At 42.4% G+C, this 19,831-nt stretch overlaps 1 protein-coding gene across 4 annotated transcripts in view; it reads left to right on the forward strand.

Annotated features, from left to right (window-relative positions):
* nbr1a (NBR1 autophagy cargo receptor a) overlaps positions 1-19,460 on the forward strand; it is a 58,864-nt gene extending 39,404 nt beyond the window's left edge. For 2 of the 4 annotated variants that reach the window (XM_084323702.1, XM_084323703.1), the window contains 3 exons: positions 9,905-9,992; positions 10,904-11,003; positions 15,727-19,460. In XM_084323702.1, coding sequence (XP_084179828.1) covers positions 9,905-9,992; positions 10,904-11,003; positions 15,727-15,915 — 377 coding nt within the window. In that variant the 3' untranslated portion in view covers positions 15,916-19,460. The remainder of the gene's footprint in view (positions 1-9,904; positions 9,993-10,903; positions 11,004-15,726) is intronic. The other 2 variants (XR_014620197.1, XM_084323704.1) reach the window with 2 other exon arrangements.
* Positions 19,461-19,831: the final 371 nt, after the last annotated feature.

A 19,831-nucleotide genomic window follows, 5' to 3' on the forward strand; every position in this document is an offset into this window, starting at 1 on the left:
ATGCGTTCCCTCAACTTTGCCACTGTAGCCAACCAAATTACGATATCAGATTCCCTAACCCCTATAACACGTGCCGTGGATATCTCCAAATAGATCACGTCAAGGTAGGTGAGAAACCATACCTTTGGACAGAGTCTATCTGGATGAAACCAACGTGAGGCAATCAATTTTTTTGCGGCTGTGAGGCCGGCCAAAATTAGTTTTTTCACCTGTATAGAGGTCGGTAATTTAGAGAGATCATTCAGTAATAGTACAGAAGGAGATACAGGTATGGTTAGAGAGAAAATGTCTGAGAGCTGATATGTAACATTTTCCCAAAAAATCACAACAGGAGGGCATTCCCAGTACATATGCATAAATGTACCTGTGGCGCCACTTGGACACAAGGTACACAGAGAGTCAGGTCTGAGACCCATTGAATTCAATCGTCTAGGGGTTAAATAAGTCCTGTGAATAAAATTCAGATGAATCTGTTGGTGATCTGGGTTGTGTGAGGATAACCGAACATTTTCCCAGACTGCATCCCAATCAAAATCTACATCCAACTCCGGAACATCCTTTCTCCAAATCGTATCCAGGGGGAGCTCTTTATACGAGGTCATGAGTAAATGGCGATAAAAGTCAGAGACAAAGCCTCTCGATGTCTCCTTGTCATAAAAGAACTTGTGAAAGCGGTGATGCACTAGTGGAGCATCCCATGGCACGCCATGAGCCTTCAGAGCTGCTCTTATTTGTAAATAAAAGAAAAAGGAGGTTCCGGGGAGATCATATCCGTTGGATATATCCTGGAAAGATCGGAGGCCAGAGTTATCAAAGATATCCCCCAATGTGTGGATACCTTTCTTTTCCCATCTAGGGTACCTAATAGGTTGTTGTTCAATAAGGAGAAGATTGTTATTAAATAGAGGGGAATGCGTGTGCCATTGATGGCGGTTTGTACCCACTTTCTGAGTGTCACGCCAAGTTTGGATCACATGTGTGATTAAAGGGCCAAATCTTAATTTACATTGTTTAATTGATATGTTGGTATACACAATATCCTGAAGTCTATATGGAGACACCAACTTCTCCTCCAATGGTCGCCAAGATACAGCTGCTTGAGCATCAAACCAAGTGATCAAAGGTCTCAGAGAGAAAGCCTGAAAATAATATTTAAAGTCTGGAAATGCTAAGCCCCCATCGAGTTTACTCCTTTGGGCAGTTGATCTCTTCAAGCGCGGGCGTTTATTGTTCCAAACGAATTTATACGAGGCAGAGTGCAATTTCTGCCAGTAACCAACAGGAGGAGGTAACGGGAGCATGGAGCTGATAAAGTTAATTCTGGGTAAAATATTCATTTTAATTATTGACGCACGGGCCTGTAATGAATTTTTTAATTTGGACCATCTGTTAAAGTCATTCGTAATCCTGTCACCCAAGCTGGAGTAATTATACCTTACCGTCTGGCCTATAGTGGGGAATATTTCAATCCCGAGACATTTAAAGTGCTCCACCATAAGCATGTTTGCCGGTAAGATGGTAGCCTTCGCAGGCTCATTAAGTGGAAGAAAAGCAGATTTTGGCCAGTTGATCTTAAAGCCGGACAGGCTGCCGAATTCATCTATCACGCCGAGCAGATGAGGTAGAGAGATGGAGGGATTTTGCATAAACAGGAGTACATCATCTGCGTATAAGCTAATATGATGATGTGTGCCCTGAATTGAAATAGGAGACATAATTTGGGATTGTCTTATGTATTGAGCTAGGGGTTCGAGGGATAAAGCGAAGAGTCCGGGACTAAGAGGACAACCCTGTCTAGAAGAACGCGAGACAGAGAAGAGTGGCGAACAGAACTTTCCCGTTAAGATCATGGCCGAAGGCTCAGTGTATAATACTTTGATCATATGAATGAAACCCTCACCCAACCCCATCCTTCTGAGAACTGCCCATAAGTAAGACCACTCCAATCTGTCAAATGCCTTCATTGCGTCCAAGGATATGACCGCTGTAGGGGCTGCAATATCCTTGCTGGCATTGATCACGTGCAGTAACCGTCTGATGTTGTCAGTAACCAGGCGGCCTCTTATGAAGCCGGTCTGATCAGGGTGAACTAGAGATGTCATGTGCTTTTGAAGTCTGGTGGCTAGAACCTTGGCATATAGCTTAAGATCGGCTCCGAGGAGACTTAGGGGCCTGTAGCTGCCACATTCGGTGAGGTCCTTATCCTTCTTGAGTAAAACAGATATAAGCGCCATATTGACATCTCTAGAAAAATTGCCCTCTTTGATTGAGTGTAAGATCATTGAGAGTAATAAGGGGCAGAGTACATCCCAGAATGCAAGATAGAGTTCCGGTGGAATGCCGTCCCATCCGGGAGCCTTGCCCCGTTGCATATCCGCAATCGCCTCTCTAAGTTCAACCAGCGTGATAGGTGCAGCTAACAACCTAGCACTATCTTCTGAGATCTGTGGTAGATTGATTTGATCAAGAAAATCCTCCAGCTTGGTATGATCAAAGACCACCTCTGACTTGTACAGATTGGAATAAAAACAACGAAATGTATCATTAATCTTTTTTGGGTTGGTGGTTACCTCCCCCTGTTGGTTCTTAATGGAAGGGATATCCGCAAATTGCTCACTGGCACGAATCTTCATAGCTAATAGGTGACTAGGCCTGGAGGCGTGAAAGTAGTAGTGCTGTCTTGTTCTGTGCATCTGAAATTCTGATTGTTGTCTTAAAATAGAGTTAATCTCTTTTTTCACTACCTTAATTTGAAGCTCCAGTCGATTAGAGTAGTTGTGCTGCAAGGAAGAGATCAACATGGCTTGAAGCTTTTCCAGTTCCTCTAGCTTGGAGAGACGTCCCTTGCGGAGATTAGATGCAAAGAGAGTAGTGTTACTTCTGATAAATCCCTTAACCGAATTCCATAGGATTCTGGGGTCCTGTACAGAGCCAACATTAAACTGTAGGAATTCAGTGAGCTTCTCTTTAAATTGCAAGTTAAACTCTCCGTTTTTCAGAAGTGTTGAGTTAAAACGCCATCTAGGGGCACGGGATGTTATTTTACTGAGTGAACCTTTGAGGAGGATACCTTTGTGGTCTGAGAGTGCTATGGGCACTAAGTCAACATCAAAGCTATCAAAGAGATGTGGGGAAGAAAAAACATAATCAATTCTGGAAGAGGTCTTATGTCTCGACGAGAAGAAGGAGTAATCCCTCGCAGATGGGTTGAGCAAACGCCACATATCAATTACCCCTGTGTCCTTAGACCAGGCCTGTAGGGCTGTGGTAGCTTGCTTCTGATCAGAGTTTTCCGTGTGATTGGATCTATCGATCAATGGATCCCAAACTGCATTAAAATCAGCTCCTACTATTAAAGAGTAATCAGGTAGTTTCAACATAGCTGAAGTTAGTGCAGCATAAAAGTTAGCGTCATACAAATTAGGGGCGTATGCAGAAATCAGCGCAATTTTCCGGTTAGAGCATTCTATTTTAGCAATAGTGATTCGACCATTTGCATCAGACCACACATCTAACAGTTTAATATTCAAATTTTTCTTCGCCACTATGGCTACCCCTCGGGTCTTGGTGCCAAAAGAAGAAGAACTTATGTTATGATAAAATTTATTTGCCAATTTTGCATTATCCGCCAATAAAAGATGAGTTTCACTCAGCAAAGCCAGATCCACTTGCTTCCTCTTTAGCCACGTTAGTACACTTGTGCGTTTATGTGGTATATTGAGACCCCCTGTATTCCAGATCAGGATATTCAAATTAGCCATAGTCTAAAAGGGATGCAGTCTGGTTGAATGTAATTCGTTTGGAGTAGAAAACTATAATAGATACATATTCACTTGTTAAGGTTCCATTGAGTACCGAGCGTGAGCGTGAAAACAAAAATAAAACAGAGCGAGTCGACTGAAAAGAAAAACAAAAAACACAATCCCCCATTCCCTCCCCCCTTCCCCCCACTACTATAACTTCTCCTATCCGGAGATTAAGCTGCATCCCACCTGGTCGTCTGCAAACTAAAATGCAAACAGCCAGGTAAAAAGCAGACTTCCTTCTCAGTGGCTACACGCCACGCTCCCACAACAGTAACAAAAAAAAGTATAATTAAATGCCTCTAAAAGGTAGAGAGGAGAAGAAAAAAAAAATAATAATAATAATAATAATAATAATAATAATAATAATAATAATAATAATAATAATAATAATAATAATAATAATATCAATAATAATAATTATTATCATTATTGTTAAACCGTAGTGGTTTAATTAAGTTTAAACAAGTCGACACACACACCCACAACTGAATGATAACCAATGGGCAGCACATCCTGCAAACTGGGGAGGGCGCAACATTGACTATTAGTCTGTTATTTCTTAAAGTATGCTCTTAAAACTCAGAGCAGAGGGTACCTGCCAATGTACAGTTTCCTCCCCCTCAAATGTATGTATTCTCCTGTATGTCATAAATGTATGGTTGCCACAGCACTATATATCTGCATGTAACAAATATTATGAATTAAGATTGAAAAAGAAAAAGAAAAAGAAAAAGGGGGGCCCTGATGTAAACAAGACCAGTCCTTATCTGTTCTGCATCCCATCAACAACCATTGGGCCATACTGCATTGTACCCACTCTGCAAACCGCCAGCAAAACCTCCAACCAATCAATCAAACCTTTGCCTGCAGTTTGGGGGTAGTGCAATTAGTTTGCCGCACCGGGTGGGGGCGATGTGCATGAGTTCGTCCGCCATCACAGCGAGTTCAGAGTTCAACATGTAAATGAGCAGATAGTGACGCGTCTGGTCACCGACGCAGCCAGGTGCTGGGCGTGACGTTTAACTATAGTGAAAGAGCATGGCCAATGAAATTACAAGACCCCCATTCATGAAATAAGTAAGCAGGAGCAACTCGGCGACGGTCATAAATATCATAGATATATATATACCTCCATGATAAACAAGACGATAAATCCGCGTCACGCACAGGAGCAATACAAAATAGAAATCATATCGATAAGCATAGCTTAGAGTAAACAAAATGCACGATTTGCAGTGGAAACTATTATAAATAAACAAAACAAAAAAAAATAATAATACGGGCGATGTTCCCGAGCGACACACAATGTCCCAACATCACCCATCTAAGCACGGAGATAGACAGACAGTCGTGATGTTTAGTGTGTTACCCAAAGTAGACATGGGTAGGATAAACCGTGTCATGCACAAAAGCAATACAAAATATAAATAATATCGATAAGCATAGCTCAGAGTAAATACAAATGTACAATTTACTTGGAACGGAGAGCATAGCGCTAGTACCACGGCAAATAGCAGATACAATTATCCATATAACGTTGTAAACAAAACGAGCAAAAAAGAAAAAAAAAATTAAATGAGAGAAGAGGCTCCCCGGCGACATATGTCCCAACTTTAGCCGTCTAAGGATGAAAGCACGGAGATATAACTATAGAGTCGTGGTGCTCGGTGTGTTACCCAAAGTTTCACTCTGCTGGAGTCGATGTGTGTTGTTTCTTCAGAAAGTCTGTAGCTTCCTTAGGTGAAGCAAGATGTCTTTTTGCGCCGTCTTTGTCTTTGATGAAGAGTCTCGCTGGGTACCATAAGGATGGTTTATATCCCTGCTGGTAGAGGGATCCCATAACATCTCGGTAGCGGGAGCGTTGTTCCAACACTTCGGGGCAGTAGTCCTCGAAGATTAGCACAGGTTTCCCCCTGTAGGTCAGCGAACCTCTCCTCTTCCGAGCCTCCCGAATAATAATCTCCTTGGTTCTGAAGCGGTGTAGGCAGGCGATCACCGCCCGGGGCCTGGAGCCAGGGGCTGGTCTGGCCGTCAGCGCCCTGTGGCAGCGATCAAGTTCGGGTGGTGTAGCAAGCACTTCCTTGCCCAGAATTTCCACCAGCACCTCGGCAAAAAAAATCATTGGGTCGGTCGCTTTGGATAGACTCGTCTAGCCCTATTATGCGTATGTTTGACCGATGGCCACGCGACTCAACATCGATAAGCTTGTTCTTCAGTTTGGCGTTGCTCTCCTCCAGAGTCAAACACCTAGCCTCTAAGCTCACCATCCTATCGGACCATGTATTAAGTCCATCCTCCAAGGATGTCAGACGCTTGGCATGGTCAGCCACGGATAACTGGAGGTTATCTAGTTTGGAGTCGGCCGAGGCGGCGGAGACTCTGAATTCGAGCGTGAGGTTCTGAATTAGTATGGCAATGCTCGTCAAATCCGTCGGCTCGTCGTTTGTGAATGGTAGATCCGCGTCCCTAGTGTCCTTGTTCTTTGGCCATTTCGATGCCATTATGCCTGTCACAGCCAAAAATTCATTAGTAGCAAAATATCCGAAGAAAGAAAGTAAAAAAAAATAATAATAATAAAGTATCAATGAGGCTTTTTAGCATAGGTTTGTAAAGTTGGGGAGTTGCAGCGTGGAGAAACACGTCTACCACATCCTATACCGGAAACTTTAGGATAACATTCCTCTGTGTGACCCTCCAATAGAATTTCTGTGTCAATGCCGTGTTCTTGTGAGTGTTCACCATCAATATTTGATGTACTGTTTGGCCAGTAATTAAAGTACATAACTAGCAGTGGTTTAATATATCACAATCTTTAATACAGTCAGGGTTTTGTAACCCCTCAGTTACAGCATGAGTCTTTTGTCTTTAATGTTAGCTTGCAAACTCAAATACTGTCTTGGTAAGCCTAATAATGAATTGTTTGGGGAAAAAAGGAAAAACATTGTGATGTGTATCGTGTATCGGCGAAAGGTCAGAAAATATCGTGATATCATATTTAGGCCATATCGCCCAGCCCTAGATTTAGCTCTACAAACAACTTGACGCACAGTGAAAAGTTGTAATGGAAAGCTGGCCTAACTACAGCGGGCCCAGTCTAATAGTAATAGCCCGGCACTGATTGAGTTAAACGTGGACCATCCCGCTTACATTTTTTATTTTTAATTTTTTTTATCAGGGCTACAATAACAGCTAGGTGCCAAATCACTACCATTAATACTTTTTTCCTGTCACATCTCAAATGTGTTGTTGCAGTTTAAAAGGACGTGTGTCCATTTGTTGCTCAAATACAGCAGATGACATGATGCTCAGTACTTCTTTCACATTGCAGAGTTTGTTTTATTTTACCCCCCAAATGGAAGCCTCAAACAACTACTTACAGTGTACAACTTCACACGAATACCACCCTTTTATAGCCCTGTTATGTCACACTATCCCACCGTAACCAAAGCCAAGGCAGCGCTGCCTCTTGACACAGGCCGACCATAAACCCTGTCACACAAAGCCAAACCCGGTAAGACCTGCGATGTAACCCGGGTCAATCAACTTGGGATGACTCATTTACATCAACAGCTGACGTGGGTTGTTCCTGGGTAACTGCTACCAGGGCTTTAAATGCAAGGAATCCTGGGGATGATAAGAAAGCAGATTTAAAGCAACACGCCAACTGCACATTAGCCTAGCTTAGCACAATCCACGGAAGTGGACAGTATCGGTTAGCCTAGGCGTTGGCTAACTAACACCTCTCCCGGAGTTTAAGCTAGGCTACCGGTGCTGTCCGCTTCCATTCATTGTGCCAAGCTAGGCTAGCTTGCTGCCAGATAGAGAGGAAATTGGTATCTATCTTCTTGTCTGACTCTGGAGAAGATGATAAGCACATTTCCCATAATGTTGGTGTGTTCCTTTTAAAGGCCCACTTTCAGGTTAAACCCTACTCTTCAATTATGGGTAGTTTACATCATTGGTATCTAAAGAACTTGGACTTGAACTTAATTTCATTATTTATTTTTTTCCATTTGACGCCGGAAATTCCACTCAGAAAGGGTTAAAAATGTCCACGCACGAATAACATGTATGGAGCCAATCAAAAAGCTTATCGGATGCTATCAGTGCCGTAACGTCACTGCAGGTAACTTTCCCCTACCTCTCATCCACTACAATGGAGTTTGACGAGTGCAGAAAGCCATTTCCTTGATCCAAATGGACGCCTTACAAGACGCAAATGGGTTTAATCGTTGGAGAGACTTTGATGGACCAGCTACAACTGCATTTTTGGTTGAAACAAGGTAGTTATAAGGTTTTTAATGTCGTAAAAAAAGAACTACATTTACCACTAGGCAGCCTGTTGTTCAGTACAGCAGCGCTATTGGTCTGTGGGATGTCGCCTGATCCCCGTCCGGGTCATAGTACCAAGCTGGCTATATGGCTCTGGCTAACGTTACCCCGCTAACGTTAGCATTATGTCTACTGTCGTGAACCATTTTAAATCGGGCCATGTAAAAGAGTTTGGCGAACGAGTAAAATGTGCAGGTCCTCTTCTCAGACCTGTGGGGCAAAGCACTGCACGCATCATGCCGGCTAGCAAGCTACACGTCACGGCATGTTGATATGATAGTAGCCCCTCGGATAGCACTCGGTGCATCACAGTCACGAAACGGGCTACCACGATAGCTAACTAACGTTAACGTTACAAGCTCAAACACTGTCGTGTCCATAAGTTCCCTGGCAGAATACTTTGTTTGTGAGGACAAAGGTATACAAAGAGGAGAGAACCATTTTAAATCGGGGCATGTTAGGAGTTTCGGGAATGCTTGCTAGCAAGCTAGCTAACTTAGCTACTAACGTTATATACACTATGTACAACGACACAATGATTTACATAGTATTTACAAATATGGTAACGTGGTTGTGGCTTTTACAAATAGTGGTTAGCTTTAGAGATAAATGGCTATGATCACGGAGCAATAGTGTTAGGTGAAACAGATAGCCACAGATTCCTCGGCTAGTAATAACAAGAAGGCTCTGCTTCCTGCCACTACCTGCGTGTGATTCTCAGACCCCCTTCTTCCCTGTACCTTGTGTGACGTCATCATTAAGATGACACACGCACGTTATGAACCATGGATTAAAATATCCACATGACGCTGGGTTCGCGTGTTCGAATCCAGCTCTCCACATTGTTTTCAGTTTGGCTGGTCGTCCGTACTAATACAATTGGCAGTATTAGAAGGTGGGAAAGCTGATGGGTGGGTCCTGGGCGTTGTGAACAGAAAAATACTCCTACAGTTCGGTCGGGGCGCCTGCTCATCGAAGGAAGGATCTGGAGGGAGGTAGTGTGACCTTCCACACATTACACTCTCCCAGTGAGAATCTGAGCTGCCAGGCTGGCTGCCGGCTGGCTGCGCATGTGTCGGAGGATAGCATGTGATAGTCTCCGGCCTCTCGGACCAACAGTAGGGGGGGTGCGCAACAACCAGGAAGGGAGTTGGGAATTGGCATAACGACTAACAGTGGGATGGGAGAAAAATCGGAAAAAAGAGGAGGGGGAAAAAGATTTAAAAAATAAATGAATAAAATATCCACGTGAGTGGTGGTTGTGGTTGGGCGGACAAAATGCTTGAAAAAAAAAGCTAAAACTGGGTCGATTTTGATTTTTTTTCCCCCTCTTCATGAAAGTCACCGTTAGCCTAGTCACAAAAATACAACATGCAAGTGGGCCTTTAAGGTCAGTTCAAGGGATGGTCGATGGGAAAATGGCTGAAATCATATAGAACCACATTTATTTTTATTTGAGAAGGTTCTTCAGTTCATTGGCCAAATAAGTCTAGTCACTTCTTCAGGATAACTGTTTTGTCTTTTGAGGATCTGTTGGAGTCTGTTTTGACTGATGAGGAAATACACTTTGATTGGCCCCTGTTGTTCCATTCCTTGGAAGACGGGAAACAACCACATCTATAGTCATTTTAGTTTTGTTATTTCAGCAGAAAGGTTTGTTCCTCTTAACGTGTTGTCTCTCTCTCTCTCTCTCTCTCTCTCTCTCTCTCTCTCTCTCTCTCTCTCTCTCTCTCTCTCTCTCTCTCTCTCTCTCTCTCTCGCTACAGTATCATCAGGTTTGTCCAGGTCTGCAGGATCAGCATCCAGTGCCTTTGAGACGTATAACCCCAGACCCAGTAACGCTCTGCAGGCCAGGTACCAGATCACATTACCCCTTTAACCCCAGACGCAGTAACGCTCTGCAGGCCAGGTACCAGATCACATTAACCCTTTAACCCCAGACCCAGTAACGCTCTGCAGGCCAGGTACCAGATCGCATTAACCCTTTAATCCCAGACCCAGTAACGCTCTGCAGGCCAGGTACCAGATCACATTAACCCTTTAACTCCAGACCCAGTAACGCTCTGCAGGCCAGGTACCAGATCACATTAACCCTTTAACCCCAGACGCAGTAACGCTCTGCAGGCCAGGTACCATATCACATTAACCCTTTAACTCCAGACCCAGTAACGCTCTGCAGGCCAGGTACCAGATCACATTAACCCTTTAACCCCAGACGCAGTAACGCTCTGCAGGCCAGGTACCATATCACATTAACCCTTTCATGCTGTGGTGGAACCGGACTCATCAATCATTTATGTCTTCGTTGATCAATACAGGTTTAATACTTTTGCATAGTGCAAAGTACATGTAGGTTAAATGCTATTGTTGGGACAAACCAAGGGTTCCCTCCACAATGCCTTACTTACACAACCACATGACCATAGTCCTTGAACTAAAACATCAGCTCATTATGAAGGAACTGCGTACACTTTCCCTGCCAGTTTATAATGATTGCTTGCCTGGGATCTATAATGAATTACATTTTAACTGATAAAGAATTTAAACTTGACCCGACGTCGAAATTCCCATCGCCTCTGAAAATGTGTGTGTCGTTACACCACAGGCGGGTTGAACCCTGTGATGAAAAAACCACCAGCAACGGCATATGCTGACACGCTTGGTTTGTGTGGTTCTGTGTGTGTTATGAAAGTATTGCCAAACAGAACACAGTGTTCCCTACAGATACTGAATGTTAAAAATGCACCCCCCTGTGTTTGTATTAGGAGCCAAGGGGGTATCACAGAGGGACTAGTCAAGGGCGCTCTCTCCGTGGCGGCATCTGCATATAAGGCTCTCTTCACGGGACCCAGCTGCTCCATACAGGTACACACACACAGATAGACTTGTTTTACTATACTTGTGAGGAAGTTGCATTGACTTTCATTCCCTAGCCCCTTACCTTAATCTAACTCTAACCCTTAACCCGATAAGAAGACGTTTTTTTGATGTGAAGTCCGGCCACAATTTCCTCACATAAAGGTGATTTTATCAAGGGTCGGTTCTCACAAGTATAGTTAAACAAGTACACAGACACACACACACACACACACAAATAAAGCAGCACACACGTACATGCACATGACACAATGCCTGATTTTATCAGTGTATATTTGACTCTATAAGGGTACATTTAACCCAGTTTGTATTTGGGTCTGGAGTTTCAAATACACCACTGTGATTCACCTCCATATTCACACAGCAGCCATTTTGCTCTTGTGTGATGCTTCCTTTCCACTCTGTTCCCACCTTGGGAACTCAGCCTGAGTGTGACATAAGAGCAAAATGGCCACCATATGAATATGCTCAATTGGTCATGCCTTTGAGTAAAGACAGGTTTGTAGGAGCTTCTTAAAATTAGCGATTGAATAGGCAGATTATTACTAGTCAGTGTTCTATCTAGAACATTGGTTCTCAAACGTCTTCATGTTGAGGACCCTCAACACACTGTAGGCAACAAGCGGTGGACTCCTATTGGATGAGACCTTGTCCCAGGGACCCCTATGTGAGAAGAAAGTTGAATAGGATTTAGTACAGAATTCCATCTATGCTGTAGGTGGGGAGATAACAGTGGAGACAGCTGTGAGTCATTATTATGGATGTCCGATCTAGTGTTTCTGCCCCCGATCCAAGTAATTTAATATTGAGTATCTGCCGATACCAGCGTTTCCGTTAGCCGGTAATTACCGGTATTTGACCGGCAAAATCTGTTGAAGTCCGACATTTAATCTCTCCGGTCTTAATGTCCGGTGAAAATAATTCCCTGAGTCTAAGCACAATTTGATTATTTGAATTGTATTAAAATAGGCTAAAATTAAATAGCCTATGCGATGAACGAAACGATCATTACATTTGTTTCCTCGTTGCTTCTAATAATGACAACGACGTTGTCAGCGAGAGCTTAGTGCTGGGTGTGCGAACTTTTGTGAAGCTGCAGAGCCGGAGCAGCAGCAGCACAATGCAGTATTCCAGCAGTACTCCAATTCAGCCATTTTCAGCCAATGTTGGGTGGGGGGCGCTGCTGTGCGGTTCCCAGAAAAGAGCCAATAACAGCTGAATCAGCTGCTCTGCAGCGCCATACTCTTTGCAAATAAGTCGTTGCGAGGTGGAGAGAGTCGTCACGCAAACCACGATAATGTTGCCGTCTCTCTCTGCTTTCTCAGTTCTTCGCTTGATATAATTAATACAAATGTCCAATATAACGGAATTCGTTAGCTCATAAAAATGTGATTATAACAGACTGCTGTTTAGTGTCGGACCGACTGCCCACATACGCGGTCTATTTTATTTCAAGTCAGCAGCAGCACGGAGTATTGAGGGACTTATTTTATTTGGAATATATTAATGACTGTATACGCAAAAGTAGCCTAGTTTTAAGTAATAATATTATAAATCTACATGCCTTGAGGATGACATTCTTTATATAGCCTGCCTATCAATTGTTTTAAAGCTCAATAAACTATGACCGGAATTAATCTCATTTGTCCGGTAGATTGAAATCTTGCAGGTCACGGAGACCGGCAACAATTTTTTCTAACGGAAACCCTGGCCGATACAGAGTCCCGATCCGATATTGTCCTAGAGATGATATAGCAGCACACTGCACCCTTCACGTATATTAAAGTAAGCCAAACCATTTAAATGTAGGTAAGATATGCTTGGTAATTTAATAGTCCTGCTTAACACTTTCAGAGCCGGCCGTGTTTTCCTTTTTACCCCCATGAATGCCCATCAACCACTTCAATGTTAGCGTTAATATCGCCTAATCTATGTTTTAAATTATGGCTATGTGTCTAATCTGCCCGTCGCTTATCAATTTTTTTTTTAACAATATATTTATTGGGTTTTAGTTTGCAAATTACAACATGTATATCAGCAGAGCAGTATTCAGCAAACATTTTCACCCCGTTCTCCTTCCCCTAACCCCACCCCACACAAAATAATAATTAACTTCAAAAACAGGTTCACATAGGAAGGATACAGATTTAAATAATAAAAAATAAACGTAAATAAATAATAATACAACCAAAATGTTTTACACATTAAGTAAAGGGTGTTTCTTGTCGTTTTTACACAATAATAAGAGTTGTCCCACAGTACTCCCCCTAATCCTGTTCTTTTTGAAGCAAGTTCCCAACATTCGTATTATGCTTTAAGAAGTACACAAATGGTCCCCAGGCATTATCAAAAATGTTTTGTTTACGTCTAACAATATACACCATCTTTTCCATTGACATATTTGAAGCCATTTCTTTAATCCACATACCAATTCTTGGAGAATGCAGGTTGACTTGGATCAGAAACTAATCTTTCCGCCTGAGATAATTACAACTAACCTCAGGCCGGACCTGGTCTTGTGGTCAACCTCCCAGAAGTCTGTATTCATTGTGGAACTAACTGTACCATGGGAGGCTGCAGTTGGTGAAGCATATGAACGTAAACGACTGAAGTACTCCGACATAGCAGCCGAGGCAGAACAACGCGGCTGGCGTGCCCAGGTGCTTCCGGTGGAGGTTGGTTCTAGAGGATTTGTTGCCATGTCCACAACCAAGCTTCTTAAGGGGATGGGAGTGCGAGGACAGGCATTCCGACAAGCTGTCAAAACACTGTCAGAGGCTGCCGAACGAAGCAGCAGATGGCTATGGATTAAGAGAAAGGACCCCAATTGGGCTGCAAAATGACCATCGAGGGGTAAAAGCAGAGGGGGGCACACCTGGGACGCCAGGTGTTGCCGTTGAGCCCTTCGGAGGTGTCGTGGGCCTGTCAACGAAACACCAATGAAGGAGGGTGCCCACCTGAAGACCCCAGTGAAGCTTTTACCACTACCCCATTCAAAAAAGTGCTGATTATCTAAGGGATTGTAATATCTAGTCCTATAAGCTCAACTTGGTCCATCAACATTTTTCCAATTAAGAGCTATTACACGTTTTGCTTGTAATATGCACATATCTATAAATCTAAACTCTTTGCGTTGTAGATGTGGGGTGGTAGGATATAAACCAAGAATAAAAAGCTTGGGATTCAATGGCAACTTCTTTGATAAAATTTGATCGATCAGATCAATAACATCTTGCCAGAAGGTTTTCACTTTCACACATTCCCATATAATAATAATAACTTTATTTGTATAGCACTTTTCATACAGAGGTTGCAGTTCAAAGTGCTTCACAACAGCAAAAAATACAGGCATAAGCGAGCATAAAAAGATAGACAGGTAGAATCACAGTGTTTCACATTAGGATCTAGCATCCCAATAGGCTCTCCGCTTACAGTTTTCAGTAACACAAATAGTAAAAATAGTTTAAAATGATTCAGTTTAAAAATAGTCAAAAAATTATAAAATAGAACGGACATAAAAAATACAGGCATGAGCGAGCATAGCAAGATATGGCAAATCACAGTGTTTCACATTAGGATCTATGCAGTGGAACAGTGTCCCCCTTTCCTCACTACACTTAATACAAGTCGTCGCTTATCAATTACTCATTTTCCAGTCAACATTGTCGAAGCGGATTGTTTTTTTATCGGTTCATTTCCGTTTTATAGCATTTTGAAAAGCCCTCGTTTTCACGGAAAATAAAAAGAATCCGTGATAAACGCCCTGTACTGGAATATTCTGGAACGTTGTCATTTTTCGGCCTATTTATGAATCGTTTTCAAATAAACGCTAGATTATCGATAGTATATGTGTACGTATGCACGCTGAAAATCGATTCTCTTAGTTCCTGATCGCTCGCACAGCCAAACAGCCATATCACACATAGGGGAAAAGCTTATATCTCTGTGAAAACAGGTCTGATTATCCTAAGACTGGTAAAATAGATTCCTTACCTGAGATCAGATGGTATCCAAAAAGATTATTCCAATTCCTGATTCCAAAAATCTATCCTTTTATTGATCCAATGCTACGTACTGTAAAGACATATTACACGCTGTTCTGATGGTCCACAATGACTCCGAGCGTCTCGGGGTACATGCGTGAGAAGTAAAATGTGGATTCCGGAGTTTTTTTTTCTCATCCATTTTCATTGAGTCTATTCCAAAAGGGTGCATTACCATCTGGGAGACGATAGGGGGCGCTTTTTTCACATCTGAGCGCCTGGTGGGGCTGGTTTCCCAACGGTAGACTCGGTTGATGAAATATGAATTCAGATCGCTAATAAAAAGAAATCACGCTAATTGTCGTGGTGGGCATTCAGGGGGCGTGCTGCTAACACGTGTTATGTCGTTTTGGGCATTCAAAGTGTTAAAGAGAAAAATAACAAAAAAGCATCTGAATTTGATTGGGCTTAATATACCCGATGTTGATCAATTATAATATGCCATGATCGGCTCTGATTCCGATCTGTGGATCTGATCGGGACATCCCTAATTATTAAGTGTTGTGCTACTTCTAGTAAATATTAGTGACATTTAACTACTCTGGGGGTTTTCCTGGACCCCACTTTAAGGACCGACGTTGTAGAACATCTTTGCCTTGGGGCCAAACAAACTCCTTTCCTCTCTCCTCTCTCCTCTTCTCCTCTCCTCTCCTCTCTCCTCTCCTCAGCGTGGTATTGACCCGGCGGCCAGGCAGGATCCGTCCATGATGGCGGTTCTGCTAGAGATGGGCTTCAGGGACCAGAGGCTCAACCATCGTCTGTTGAGGAAGCACGGCTACAGCCTGCTGCACACCGTCAACGAGCTGGTCCAGATGGCCGAGGAGAACCAGAACCAAGGAGCAGACTCCCACCACTGAGCGAAGGCTTGTGTGTGTGTGTGTGGGGGGGGGGGGGGGGGGGGGGGGGGGGGGTGGTGTGTGTGTGTGTGTGTGTGACCGTTGACCTTTCTGAACATGATGTGGATTAGGGATGCAACAATACAGTTAGCCCATGGTTCAATACGTACCTCTGTTTTTGGGTCACAGTTTCGGTTCGGTTTGGTTTCAATACACATTTTGTGTGTTGGGAGAAAGAAAATGCTATTATTCATTTCTTTACTTTGCTTATTGGAAGAAAAGAAGTTTCCATTCAGACACATTCCTGGTGTATTGTTTAATATAAAATAAGGCTAGTCAGCGTGACTGCTGTTTTTTCACTGACGTTCTTACCTGTTGGACTGTCCTGCTTCCAGACAGTGATGTTGCTGGGTGGTGGTGACGCAGATGTGCACTCATATTGGAAGTGTTTCCATTTATGTTTCCATTACTACAATGCTTGTAGTAATTTTTCTGTTAACTGTTTTCATTCCCTCATCATTGTTTTCAAGCCAAAACTGTAAAAAAAAATCCTCAAACTGCTGCCTTTCAACTCTGTTCGCCAAGTTCCAGTGTTGTGTGAAATCTGACTGCATCGCTGTTGTTACCAACATCTGAGCAGTGATTGGATATTTACTTGCGGGGGGAGGGGTTTCCTCATCCCAGAGCGTAGACACAGACAGACACACACACACACAGCCAATTGGGAGAGAAATCCAATGCATGGAAACTAGTAACATATAATTGAATTGCAAAACCGAAAATGTCGCAATTCACAAGTGCGTATTGAACCATGGAGGGCGTAACGTACAATATTAGACTGAGAACGGCGGCATCCCTAATGTAGATTCACAGAGGTTCAGATCCAGCCCCAGCCCCAGCCCCTAGCCTCTTGACCTCTGCTGCCAGTGTCCTGAAAATGGTCCCATCTGCAAAACCTCAACTTTTTAGGAAGAGAAAATTAAAACAAATTTATTATTGATGTATTCGTCTTTTTAAAATGTTTCCCCTTTTCGTTTCTAGTGTACTACAGTGAATTCCGAGTGGTTTTATTAGGACCATGCGTGGTGACAATAGAATCCGTGGAATAGAACACCAGCCACAGTATTAATACTAAAGGCATTTGCTAAGAGGCACAAACCTTTTCTCCAGGACACTGGCAATGGTTACAGAGGGTAACTCTGGAGTGTTCACTGGCCCTCAGACGAGCTTCAAACAACGATGATACAGCAAATATTATTAAAATCGCAAAACTATCCGTAGACACACGTGCAGATTTTTAAGGAACTTTTGTTAGTCTAATAATCAAGGCGGTTAGCCTTTACCATAATTACCCTGCTAGGATCACAGAGGTTGAAGTTGGTTGGGGTTTGATATCTTGACAACGGAACACATTTCCTTCTTCATTTTACTCTATAATATCGCTGCTGTGGGTCCATTTTGTCCATTCCCTCTTGAGCTTGACTTAAGGAAAGCAACAGCTGTGGTTGGAGGGTCAAGAAAATTGGGCAGGGCTTGGGATCAGTCAGTTGGGGGGGGGGGCAACCTCATTTTCAGATTGACACCTGTGTATTTTTGAAGTCATACATTTTGTTTTTAATCAGGGTCCCCAGGATCATGGACCTTACTGACAACAAAGAGAGGTTTCTCACCCTGGCTCTGAAAACTAAGGTCATTGTCCATTCCTTTTGACAGGGCTACGCTAGTTTCTCCTCTCTGATAGGACAGAAGAGATAGATATTGTTGAATGTGATCGATAGAGGGGGGAAAAAAGCTTTGTAAAGCCAACTTTATGTTAAGAGTGTTACTTTGGAAGTGCTCTCGTGGGGATCTCTGGATGTTTAGACTTAAAATGGGAAGCACTTGGGAGCGACAAACATTTACTGAAATTTCCTTTTTGATTTCTCTGAGATATTGTAGTGAATCTGCCTAAACAATGCAATCTTTTATGTATCAAAGTACTGTTATTTTAGACGTTGACATGTGGAATGTATAACTATAAACAGTCAAAACAGTTGAAACCAGAGTGCTGTTTGGACACCAATGTTTTCTACACGGCTTTCTAGAAGACGCCTGCATGACAGGTAGAAGCTTATTGACGATATTCACACAATAGTCATTTTGCTCTTATGTCATGCTCAGGTTGGGATTCCTTTTCACCCTGTTCCCACCCTGGCCGGCGTGTGAATATGGTAAATGCCGGGATCGGACTACACAAATTCAGCCAGATTTTGACACGATTTTGTCATAGTCGACACATTTCCAGCCCGATTATGAACGCCGGGAGCGACATAATCACAAGAACAGCGATGTGGCGTCTGGGACGCCCCACGACACCCAGACGAGAAGTCTAGCATGTTAGAATTGTTTTCCTTTTTCCCCTCTAGTGTGACAGTTCCTGCAATGTGTTCTTTGACTTTGGACAAAAATGTTTCCAAACCAAACCCTTCCTCCCCGATCCCTGGCGAACTTCATGACAAGGCGGCATGCGGCGACAAATGCATAATGTGCCCTGTCTCCTGGCCAACACACGGCAAGGTTCTATGATGCTATGATAACCTACCGGTAATCTGACACTGTGACCACCGTGAAAGACAGAAATATAGTCTGATCCCGGCATTAGAGATGAGTAGTGTTTCTCGTGGTGTTTAAAGTCACAGTGGAAAATGTCCGCTTTGCATCCTCACACATCACACTTGAGTCGACCCTCATTGTCATACTTTGTTCTCGCTCACTGTTGGCCACCAACAGCATCATGTAAACAAACAAATAGAAGGGCAGGTGCTAGGGGTGTAACAATCTCAATACAGAATATAAAATTAGACCCAATTCACTAAATACAATTCTCATTTCATAAAAAGATTTCTGAGCCAAACTATAGTATATATATATTCAGTATAATCTACAATTAGAGCTCTGTAGTATGAATACATTTTAATGCATACATTTAATAGAAGAATCGTAACCTCAGAAGATAAAAAATTTGGATAGGTTCTGAAAAACTTGTGCGTCAGCCCTAGCAACTGTGCTTCTCAGAGATATTCAGCCCAAAATAATGTAGGACGATCTTGAAAGAAAGATTAGAAAAGGCGGCACTCATCAATATAAATATAAAGACCCCAAACCTTAATTTTACTACTAGTTTAATTTAGATACAATTTTTGTGGCCAGAATGTTTTAATAAACAACTAAGAAAAAACATACAAATTAAGGAACAGTAAAATAATTTGAGATATAGTTTTTTATTGATTTGTGCTGCCTTTTCTACTTTTTTCAAAATTGCCCAACAATCAGTATCTCGCAGCTTACAACATTACTAATGAAACACAGACCTCTCTAAGAGACATCATTAACTTACTAGTCACAGACCTGCTCTAAAAAGAAAGAGACATTCCTGAACGTCTTAATGGAACCAAGTTTATTTTATTATTTATTTTCTATGAATGATTCATCTGTGAATTCACTGATGTTTTGGTGATTCGTGTTTGGTGATCTTAATATTATTTGAGGTATGAATGCATACATTTAAAATGAACATTGTACACCTACCTATGTTCTGTTTGATTACTTTGTGTGTGTGTCTTTTTGTTTGCTTTAAAAAAAAATAAGACTGGTTAAGACTTTTGGAACCATACTTTATGTTGATACTTAATTATCCATGGATTAAAAAAACTAAAACATTCTCTAGAAGTAAAACACTGAATATATTTACTGTGCTTGGTACAGATCTCATGTCATAGTGAGGTACCCCGCTACTGTCAGTCATTCAATAAACGAATTGCACAATATTCCTCAACGGAAATCTTTCAAGGTTGGTTGTTGGCTTGATTCAGCATGTTCTTTATGGGATGGCTGTACAGTTGTCAGCCAGTAACTCTGTGCTTGTTGAAAGTAGGTTGTATTGTCTGTAAATGTGTGC

This window comes from Notolepis coatsorum (assembly GCF_963971535.1).
Source record: "Notolepis coatsorum genome assembly, chromosome: 10".
NCBI classification, from domain to species: domain Eukaryota; kingdom Metazoa; phylum Chordata; class Actinopteri; order Aulopiformes; family Paralepididae; genus Notolepis; species Notolepis coatsorum.